Source organism: Oncorhynchus gorbuscha, linkage group LG04 (assembly GCF_021184085.1).
Source record: "Oncorhynchus gorbuscha isolate QuinsamMale2020 ecotype Even-year linkage group LG04, OgorEven_v1.0, whole genome shotgun sequence".
Classification (NCBI taxonomy): domain Eukaryota; kingdom Metazoa; phylum Chordata; class Actinopteri; order Salmoniformes; family Salmonidae; genus Oncorhynchus; species Oncorhynchus gorbuscha.
In genome coordinates, this window is record NC_060176.1 from 40,350,152 (window position 1) to 40,362,151 (window position 12,000).

General features: G+C 40.4%; 1 protein-coding gene across 1 annotated transcript in view; it reads left to right on the forward strand.

The window, feature by feature from the left end:
* Positions 1–924: 924 nt before the first annotated feature.
* LOC124034061 (potassium channel subfamily T member 1-like) overlaps positions 925–12,000 on the forward strand; it is an 83,125-nt gene continuing 72,049 nt past the window's right edge. Inside the window, 1 exon segment of the mRNA XM_046346772.1 lies at positions 925–1,317. Coding sequence (XP_046202728.1) covers positions 1,169–1,317 — 149 coding nt within the window. The 5' untranslated portion in view covers positions 925–1,168.

Sequence of the window (12,000 nt, forward strand, 5' to 3'; positions counted from 1 at the left end):
TTATAGGATTGTCAGATCTGGTGGCAACTGCGAGCTTCAAGCTTTACTGAGATTTCACAGTATGAATAAGTCATCTATCACTCTTGTTTTGTAAATGAATAAACCTCACCTCAGTGATCCTATGCATTAAAAACCTCTTAAGGATCCGCCCATTTATTTCCAATTTTCGCCTAAAATGCCTGTAGCTCAGGACGTGAACATGGATATGTATATGCTTGATACCATTTGAAAGGACACACTTTGAAGTTTGTGGAAATGTGAAATGAATGTAGGAGAATGTAACAGATTAGAGCTGGTAAAAGATAATACAAAGTTTTTAAATATTTTTATTTTTTTGTACTATCATCTTTGAAATGCAAGAGAAAGGCCATCATGTATTAATCCAGCCCATGCACAATTTAGATGTTGTCCACTAGATGGCAGCAGTGTCAGTGCAAAGTTTTAAACTGATCCAATGACCACTGCATTTCTGTTAAAAATGTTGTATCAAGACTGTCCAAAGTGCCTAATTGGTTTATTAATAACTTTTCAAGTTCATAACTGTGCACTCTCCTCAAACAATAGCATGGTATTATTTCACTGTAATAGCTACTATAAATTGAACTAACAAGAATTAGATTAACAAGAATTGAATCTTTCTGCAAATATCAGATATGTCTATGTCCTGGGAAATGTTTGTGTTACTTATAGAGGTTATTAATTCATAATGGGGTAAAGACACTTTAAACTACAAAACTGTTAATACACATTATATTTTGGTGCACAGAATGACAGCTGTGGCAATGTGCACTGATCAAAATAAATCTTTGATTTACACCCCCCTTGGAACATCTTGCAAGTTATGTAACAATTAGTACAGCTACACTAGCAACAGGGGCACGCGTCTACTGGGTAGAATGGTTTGATGACGTCTGGAGGCTGGGATGCAATGGACCTCACATCTGCAAAGGATGGAGTGCTGCTCAATAACAATAAGCTCCCAGCACTTTCTCACATGATTGTGTGATGCAGAAAGGAATGTAAAGCAAGTCTACCTCGGTCTATATTGCCGCAGAAGTGCGTTCAGGATGCAGTTCTGAATTTCAGTCGCTCCATAGGCTGGTATCGACAGCAGAGGGGTAACATATTGGTCATTCTCGGCTGGGGGTAACTTGGGAGAGGGTGAACGATGGCAGGCGCTAAACTCACGCCATCTCCTTCGGAGATAGACCCAGACGTCAAGACCGAGGCGCCGAAAACACCGGAGGAGCCGACTTGGGTCAACCCGTCGAAGCCGATACGAACGATGGGCTCTTTTGGGAGTGATGCTGGGCAAAGGTACCGCACATTGACCCGCATGAAGCCGCTGCATGTCTCAGACTAAGAGCACCAGTTCGATATCAAACCCGCAGCATCCTCAAACCCGTGTGGTGCTTCAAGCGCGCAGCGCAAAGCGCAGTCAAATTGTATCCCATATAAGCTATTTATTATTATATTTAGGCAAAGGGTATGAATTGACCTATGGAATGATACATTCGTATCGAATATATAGCCTACATTCCTTAGTCGATTATATCCTTTGCAAAAATGAAAATAACAAATCGCGATCTCTTTTTTCCAGTCTGTTGATAGGTTAAGGCTATATTGACACATGTTATGCGCGATTTATGAAACTGATTTATGACGGATTGTCAAAGCTGACTGCACGCAATGGCACTGTTTGTTACATTTGCGGAAATTGGCACTGTATGTGCCACCCACTTGTGAATAATATTTTTTTTCTCAGCCTCCTGTTTAGGTTTTTCTGGGTTTTTCTTTATGTCTGCAGTTTGATTCCTGTGCATCGCTTACATAACTCCGAGGATGCTGCGGCTCTTTATAGACCGTACAATTGCTTTATCGGTTGCATGGAGGATATTAACACATTTGTATTGATATTTTACTCATTCAAGTGATTTAATCGATTTCAATTTCCACAATAGACATTTACTTTTGAGTAAATTAGCAGACGCTCTTCACCAGAGCGATTTACAGGAGCAATAAGCGTTAAGTGCCTTGCTCAAGGGCACATCGACAGAGCCCTGTCGGCTCGGCTTGGGGATTCGAGAATTCTAACCAGAAACCTTTCAGTTACTGTCTGCTTTCCAATGCAAACCACAGGGGATTGTGTGTGTGTGTGTGTGTGTGTGTGTGTGTGTGTGTGTGTGTGTGTGTGTGTGTGTGTGTGTGTGTGTGTGTGTGTGTGTGTGTGTGTGTGTGTGTGTGTGTGTGTGTGTGTGTGTGTGTGTGTGTGTGTGTGTGTGTGTGTGTGTGTGTGTGTGTGTGTGTAACCTAGGCTACATGTGTGCCGGAGAACATCAGCAACTACAGTGGAGTAGCCTTACCTTCACTCCCCAGCCAAGTCACATGAGATGCTTCTCTCTGAATGGGACTGCAGGGTTTCATTAAGGGGGAGTATATGCAGGCAGCCTACATTGGCCTGCCTGAATAATAATCAGTATGGGAGTTAAAATCCTCTCTTTAACATTCTCATCCCTTCTCGCCGTTTCTCTTAGCACTTTACTGCATAATTCAATTAAGGATGTTGGTTGGGCAGAAACTTGAAACAATATTTTGAGTCTGCTACAGTATTTTTGCTGTGTAGCAAAATCCAGAGGGGAAAGGTAAGGTTGAGCTTGATGCAGGGTGTTAAATCTTTCAATAGTTGCAGAGAGTTCTGCCAAGTCAATACAGTTAATAACAGCAGTTTTAACATCATTAACAGTTGCATATCCCTGTAATGTTTAGTTCTGACAGTTATGCACATTGGAATCCACTTACCTGTGATTTTCCAATGTCACTGACTTCATTAACTATTCAGAAACATTGACACACGTATGTTAACCGTTTTCTGTATACCATTACAACAATAATTATGTCAATATTGCTGAGGCCATAGTATACTGCCTTACTGCCTGTGAAAATAAGACAGTATAGTCTGTAGGCAGTATATGTTTCTCTTTCAAAGGCACTAGCTCTCATCAATAATACAGACTGAGGCAGAACTCAAGAGGCCCACTGCTGCACCAACAGCAAAAAAAATATGGTGTGGGGTGCTTTGCACCCTCACTATAATTAGATACATGCAGCTTTCCTTCTGTTATTACTAGAACGCTAAATATATTCTTGCTTACCAGAATAATGTCATAAATGGATATGCTTCAATCCAGTTGACATCGGAAAGTTTGTTTTCTCTTTCATCTCTGCTTCTCTCGCGCAGCAAAGCCGTTTAGAGAAAATGCAATAGGCCTAACTCTAAAACAACGAGAAAGCCTTTCCATGCAAAACCTCATCCGTTTGACCAGTTTTAAGGAAATTAAAAGCTGTTAAAATGACTCAACATGCTTGTTTATAAGATTTCAGTTCAGCTTGGATGCATATTTTATGTGGTTGAAATACTATCAGCGTTTATAATGCTGTTAAAGCTGGAACCCTTTACAAGCGGTCCCTAACGTGCCTTCATTCTCTCAACATCCTATAATAAAATAATATTTCTCCACTCCTGTTCCTGATTAAAAATGTAAATTTGTGTATAATTTTACTGTAAGAAATGCTTAATTCTGCAGGAGTTAATATCATATTAGGTCAGAGTTTCCCAAACTCGGTCCTCGGGACCCCAAGGGGTGTACATTTAGTTTTTTTGCCCTAACAAAACACAGCTGATTCAATTTGAATTTCCCCTCTTGTGACTGTCAAATTTGTATAGCGCCTCACAATCATCATACATAACATACATATCATCCTCTTTTACCACTTCACCAAATCTTTTCCAAACATTAGACTACTGTTCTGGTCCTTTCTTCTATTTATTTACAACAGTAGAAGCTACCGGGCCTCTGCAGATCTTCTTCTCCCGTCTGCCCTGCCTACTTTCTATCCCCTGTTGTTGTTTCCCCATGCTGTCAGTCTTAGGCTCAGAGACAGAGATGATTGGGCAGTTTAAAGAGCCCTGTGTGTGTGTGTGTGTGTGTGTGTGTGTGTGTGTGTGTGTGTGTGTGTGTGTGTGTGTGTGTGTGTGTGTGTGTGTGTGTGTGTGTGTGTGTGTGTGTGTGTGTGTGTGTGTGTGTGTGTCCACGTGCTAGTGATGCGCGGGTCAGCTGTTACATTTAAGGCCTAATGAAAACCCTCAATATAGCCTATCGATATGAATTGCGCAAGAATGATACATTTATGGATTTTTAATGCATTGTTTTCTCTATTCAACCCGTCTGCCCGCCACGCACCCACCCTTCATCCACGTGGATATAACTGCTGGGACTGCGGGTTATGAGTCAACCCTTGCATCACTAGAGTGCTTGTGCATGTGTATGTGCATTCATGTGTGTGTGCTTGCGTGCAGGGACAAGATAGTGTTCCTCAGATGATTATGATAATGGTGGTTATGACTCTAAGCCCATGCAGCTTAATATACTCACAAAAGCCTCAGAGTCATCGTGCACTGATCTAAATACACTGGTGGGAATGAGAGTAAACAGCACAGTTTTCACTGAATAGCCTACAGTGTTGATTTACTGCTGCGGCATGGAATGATAAACTCAGTAGAATATAGCAGAGATAGTCTGAGTCATTAGTAATATCCGTTATCATATTAGATAGTCAAACAGCACCTCACATTAGATAGTCTGGTGTGCTGATCTTTCATGCATTGATCTTGCATGAAATCGAAAGGGAAAGGGGGATACCTAGTCAGTTGTACAACTGAATGCATTCAACTGAAATGTGTCTTCCGCATTTAAACGAACCCCTCTGAATCAGAGAGGTGCGGGGGGGCTGCCTTTAATCAACATCCATGTCGAGGCTCTCATTTGCATAATAGTGTCCATATCAATTCATTTGACAGTTATATTTTACATGTCCATGTATTGTATGAAAAACATTTTATAGTATAAAAAGCGTTATATTACTGTATCTGTGACTGTAAAAAAAATCCCACTTCCCCTCACATTTAATTAACTTCCTTCCTTCGGACAGAAAGGATGCTGTCAGTCAGTCAGTCAGAGTTCTCCATGGGAAGGCAATGAAACATGATCAGCATGAGACCTGTCCTCTACATGCTGTGTTCAGCTCTAGAGAGGATGGAAGTAAGAAGAGATGGAAGGAAGGAGTGAGAATACATAATATGACCCATCTCCATTGACCCACCACTCCATTCCTCCACACTCCTCACTGTTTAGTTATTCATTACGGCATTATTTAAATGCCTAGGAACCTCCTCAGTGCCGTACATTCATACCAACAGCTGGTCGAAAAAATGTAGGATGTAAACAAACAGTGTAACCAAGACTTACAGTAAACTAATATAGTAGTTTTCTTTCTAAGGATACAGGAAGTTGATACTGTAAGATCTTGTTCTTTTATACTGTAAAATATGTGTACGATATTCTGATTATGGGACTATTATGATTATGGGATTATAGGATTAATAGTACTCACTTCCAAAGCATGTACCTTATATCATGAAATTAAAAAGAGAGATTCATTGTGTGCATCTCTATCCCTATAGAATCCATTGAGATGTTACTCAGGTTTGATACATTAGGGATAAATCATCATTCATATAATGGTTATGGGAATATGCTATGTTCTATGCTTCCAAAGTCTGTCCCTTAATGTTGTGAAACCAAAATATTTTTTTGCAACTGTATCCATGTATCCATATAGACCGTAAAGGGTGCATGATTAGGTTTTTACCCTAGCACTACACATCTGACTCAAATAATTCAAGCTTGAAGATGGGCAAAAAACTAAATGTGCATCCCTTGGGGTTCCCAGGATCGAGTTTGGGAAACGCTGCTATAGATGCTACTCAGGTTTGATACAGATCACGAAAAGATCAATTGTGTGCACTCTTACAAACTCTATTGAGATGTAACTCAGATTGATTATACGAAGCTATAGGTATAGAAAAACGTAATACTTTAGCTGAATTCCCCCTCCAGAATCCTCCGCGATCCTCATCATTAGGTCTTTATCTTCACACCAACTCACCCATTCCCACATGAAAAAGTACTACACTAAATACTATGGTATACATACTATAGTAGGTCGCTGGTTCGAATCTCCGAGCTGACTAGGTGAAAAATGTGTAAATGTGCCCTTGAGTAAGGCACTTAACCTTAATTGCTACGGGTCTGCTAAATGACAAAAAGGAATGGCTTGATGCTCTGGCCTCAATAGTAATAACAACTTTTGTCTAGGGAATGGCTGGAGGATGCTGATGACGGATTGCAGGGGGATTTGTTGCTCTGCAGGCCGAGGCTGCTGCTTTTCTAATTGAAATGAGGAGAGTGCTGTGCTTGAAAAGACAACGCAATGTTCTTTCTCTTTGTTAGTTTTCTGCCTTAGTTTAATCTCTTACAACCTCACCAATCCTCTCTTAAGCCCCCTGTACCACAATAATTGATTATGTATAGGCTTCTCCTATTCAGCTGTTGTTCAATGTAGGGCCACTACTATCATCATTCACACACTGTATGTTGTGCCAGTCATTATCTATTAGTACAAATTGGACATACAGTTGGCAGATTATTTTTATTTTTCGTAAATGCAAATGATATCCCCATAACTCAAGCGCACTTTTTTTATATTGTATTATTATTTATTTTTTTACCATGTTTTCTCCCCAATTTCGTGGTTTCCAATTGTTTAGTAGCTACTATCTTGTCTCATCGCTACAACTCCCGTACGGGCTTGGGAGAGACGAAGGTTGAAAATCATGCGTCCTCCGATACACAACCCAACCAAGCCGCACTGCTTCTTAACACAGCTCATATCCAACCCGGAAGCCAGCCGCACCAATGTGTCGGAGGAAACACTGTGCACCTGGCAACCTTGGTTAGCGCGCACTGCGCCCGGCCCACCACAGGAGTCGCTGGTGTGCGATGAGACAAGGATATCCCTACCGGCCAACCCCTCCCTAACCACGCCCCACGGACCTCCCGGTCGCGGCCGGTTACGACAGAGCCTGGGCACGAACCCAGAGTCTCTGGTGGCACAGCTGGCGCTACAGTACAGCGCCCTTAACCACTGCACACCCGGGAGGCCTCAAGCGCACCTTTTTAATAAATCCAAGAGCACCTTTCCAAGGGGTTACCTAGTTAAAATACAGGAGCTTGTTAGTTGATTGGACTCAATGCTGTATTTTTTATTCCTTTAGTGGGATGGAGAGCATGAAACAAGTTATTATCCAGGATCCCTTCTGGGATGTCTTCTTAGCAATCCATCTCTAATCCATTAATCTATATCTGTGCTTAAATTGGCTATTCACTCAATTTAATAGAAATGTTGGTTGCACCTTTAACTGTGCCCTAATTAGCGTACTACTTAATCCTCAAGATCTTAGAAGTTAACACACACTCCATTAGCTTCAGTATACTCATAACAGGTGTTACTGAAGCTAGCTACGGTGAGCTCCAAAGATATTGGGACAGTGACACATTTGTTGATGTTTTGGCTCTGTACTCCAAAACTTGAAATTATAGTGACTATGAGGTTAAAGTGCAGACTAGACTATCAGCTTTAATTTGAGGGTATTTTAATCCATATCAGATTAATCGTTTAGAAAGTACAGGAACATAGTGGAACATAGTCCTCCCATATTAGGTGAACAAACGTAGTGGGACAAATTCACATATACAAAGTTATAGATGCACAAATATCAATCCCCTAAAATGCTAACCTCCCCTGTTATTGTAATTGTGAGAGGTTAGCATATCATGGGGATATGATATTTGTGCATCTGTAACTTTCTCACTCATCATTGTTCACGATTAATTCAGGAGTATCCGTAATCATGGTAGCATCAATATTAAATGTAGAAGTGTTTAGAAACGTATTATATTCTTATTTACAATAAAAGTTACGCCAAAATGACACTACATTATTTACCATTCATTTCTATCGGGCACAAAATAACCTGGAACACAAACTAAACAAACAGCAAATGCATCAAACACATTTGTAGAGTCACAAGCTTGATGTAGCCATTGCATCCTATGCATATGGACCAAATGCTTCACTTTTTACTACTTTAATATACATATAAATGGATTTGTTCCAAACGGTTCACTCGATATGGATGAAAATACCCTCAGATTAAAGCTGACAGTCTGCACTTTAAACTCATAGTTGTATCATTTCAAATCCAAAGTGCTGAAGTACACAGTCAAAACAACAACAAATGTGTCACTGTGTCACTGAAATCTCCATCTCCTGGATTGTGTTGCTGCTTATTTCTAGCCATCTTAATATAACTGTTCGGTTATGATTTCCTTTCCTTTTAGCAACTCTGGCTTAATGAGCTGTTTTAAAATTCAACTGCCCCTTAGAACCAACATCTCTGCTTTTAAACGGCCTATGTGGCATCGATATGAGTCAGAAACATTCATTCTAGTGTCAAAATTGACTACAAAGTGTAAATAGGATAATTCCAGTCTCGTCCAAAGCTGATTTTTCTAAGTGAGTTTGTCACTATTTACTGGAGGGTTGAGTATGGATTACGATTGTGCCCACTAACACGAGAGAAGTAGCTGTGCTGCACACTCCATGCAAACATAGCAGCCAATACCTCCAAGAAGTCAGACAGACCTGCACATTACACAGCACCTCAGACTTCTTTAAATAAGACAACACGTCGCCAAGGCTATGTTGAAATAACCCTTGGTTCTAAGCGTGGTCATTTGCTGATGTGTTTGATAGTGTCAATCACTCGAGTCTGCCACTTTTTGGTGCAAAATGAGAATTGAGATGATCAGTTTGCACTTGTATCCCAACTACAATTTGTCAATAATCCAAAACCCTGTTTTTTTTTAACATGATACCCCATTAGACACCACCAGACAAACGAACACTCTGGTAATAGATAGTGAGACAGTTACAAAAAACTAAACTGCACCGAAGCATGCTAGCTACTAACGTTACTTGCTAGCTTAATTGACAAACACAGAGTTGACATTTAGCTCGCTAGCAAGTGATTTTGAGCACTGATAGACAGCGTGTAATTTATGCTTTATTTACGATAGCTTGACAGTTTGCAGATGATGAAGTTGCATACATGTTAATGTTCTCAAAATCAGTCCTGAGCGCGCAACCATACTTTCCTGACTCGATAGACTGTATACACTGCGCTGACTAATTTTATGCAAAACATTTTTACATGATAAATACTGCACCAAACACCTTAGCTAGATGTAAAATTGCGTGACTAAGACTTCATTGACAAAAACGTCTAAATTAATGACAGATGTCTTGATTTATACACCCCCAAGACAACTCTTGTTTGGTTTAATTCAATGTCCACTAGCATTTCTCAATCAGCAATCTTCAAAACGAGGCCAAATCAAGGAGTACAGTCATCCTTTAACGTGGTCCCCATGGCAAATTATGTCACAATTGTTATCATTAAAGCTGTGTTCTGGAGCGGAAGCAGTTGCTCATCAGTTGACTTGAAAAGCAAAGTAGCCCCCATGGAAGCGTTGTCGTGATTGGTACGTTGTGAGTTCCTACCCACAATCCCTACTTTGACAGTCGAGTGGAGCTAAAAGCTGCCATTAACATTCAGGAGGGTGTATATGTCTGTGCGTGCGTGTGCATCCTTACAAACACTAAATGCAAATGCCTTATATCTTTATTGTTTAAGTCCCTTTGGATTATAAGGACAGAGTAATTCCCCAGAGGTGTTGGCAGAGGCAGGTGTGACTTCAGGATGGGTGTAGTTATATGCCCTACTGGCAAGCTTCCACTTTTGGGAAACGGAATCAAAACTACAAGTTCCAGCATCCCTCTAAATTACTGCAGAGACTCATGTGGCCCCACAACATTTCAATAGGTCCTTGAGGGAACAAGTGACAGAGGATTCAGCCAGTGTCAGCAGCATGGATATGCATTAATTCACTAATACATGCAGTGTTTAGCACTGGTTTAGCACTAGCAGTTGCTGTTTTTTAAATATAAATTGGTTTGCTGGATCTACTGTCAAAGTGAGGTGAGAATGAATTTGTTCCTGCATTGCATGACTCAGGGGCTAAACAGAATGTGACAGTGTTTATGATGCACTACCTCACCTGCATGATTACCAAGACAACAGAGACTTGCAGGCTCCTCCAGTGGGCCTGTGATGCCTCTGATACCAGAGGCAGAGACCGAGTGTTGGTGATGTAGCAGTAGATATGTCATCAACAGAGCTGATTAGAGGATGAACATCTGTGTATGGCCTACTGCTTGAGTACCAGATAAGTGCTTTATAATTAGATACCATCTTTATTGTTCATTTCACAGCCCTCAACTACAGCCATCAAACAGACCGACACTCACCAAGAGAGATGTTGACAAAACCACTCTGTTCATTGCCATGGAGACATCAGTCTCACTTGTAGAGGTCGGGACAATTCAAATACATATGCTGTAAACCTTAGAAAGGCTCAGACTATCAACAGACTTTCAGTTGGATTTGTATTAAAGAGCCACTGAACACGCTGATTGGCACGTGTTTTTATTTTTCTCATTAGAAAAATGACATTTCAGCCATTGAGATGTGTGTCCTGACCGATTCCGCATTTCATTAATGACGTTTGTCCCCCATGACACACTGTAGATGCAGAAGTCTATTTCACGTCCTCAACATAACCCGAATGAATCTAAGATAACTCAAGAAATCTGTAATTCATTTGGATGTTTTTGCAGAGGACGTTTTAGTTGCGTAATTTTATACCAAACGAAGGTGTTTGGTGCAGTATTTCTCATGTAAAAAAAATGTGCGATGTGTCGTCTTAGTCAGTGGTGCTGGGCAGCTCAGGTCTGTCTCACTTGCTATGCTATTGGATAGAGAGCCAACACCATAGCTGTTCACCCCATGCTAGTGAGCAAATGGACATCGTCAAACCAAAACCGAACTTTCATTTACCCTGTTGTGACGTACAGATGTTCCAAACTCCATTTTTAGAAAAGACTGACTTTATGACCAACATTATCCTATTTACACTTTGTAGTCAATTCTGACACTAGAATAACCACATAGGCCATTTTCAAAGGGATTTGTTGTTTTTTAAAGGCAGTCGCTCTTTAAATGTCAACTGAAACTTAATAAATCAAACGGACAGCGTGAAAATGATTGATTGATTAGTTGAACATCTATACTGTATATCAGTGTCAAGTTTGTCAAGTTCCCCAAGGTTGCAAATGTATATTCTCCAGCTAATCATCAAACCCTTGATTAGTTGAATCAGGGGCGCTTGTGCGGGGCCTGAACAAAAAAAGGGTAGAAGGGGACTGCAGTTGAGAAACACCTGTGTAGATCATCTGTTGAAGACTGTGCAAATAAATTACTTCTAAAAATGTTGCAGTGTACAGCGATGTCAGGGACAGGCTGAATACTAAAATAGTTTATTTCATTTGGCAATCAAAAGTATTCGCCTAAGAGACTCAATAAGTGATGAGTTCCAGTTTAGAGTAGTGTGGATAAAACGTGTCTGTTCACACCTAAGTGGTTACTGGACCTCTCCAGGGTCCTGACTACTTCCTGATTGTGATGCGCGACACACTATTCTCTTCATCCACACAGGGTGACCTGAATGTAGTTGAGCTCAGGGATTTAGGTTTAGCTCAAAAGTTTGTGGCCTGGACAACATTGTAATCTGTCCCTGATGTACAATACTGTTAAAAAGTTTGAGGTCACTTAGAAATATCCTTGTTTTGGAAAGAAAAGCCTTTTTTTGTCCATTAAAATAACATCAAATTGATTGGAAATACAGTGTAGACATTGTTAATGTTGTAAATGACTATTGTAGCTGAAAACGGCTGATTTTATTGGAATATCTACATAGGCGTACAGAGGCCCATTATCAGCAACCATCACTCCTTGTGTTAGCTAATCCAAGTTTATCATTTTAAAAGGCTAATTGTTCATTAGAAAACCCTTTTGTAATTGTTAGCACAGCTGAAAACTTTTGTGCTCATTAAAGAAGCAATAAAACTGGCCTTCTAGGC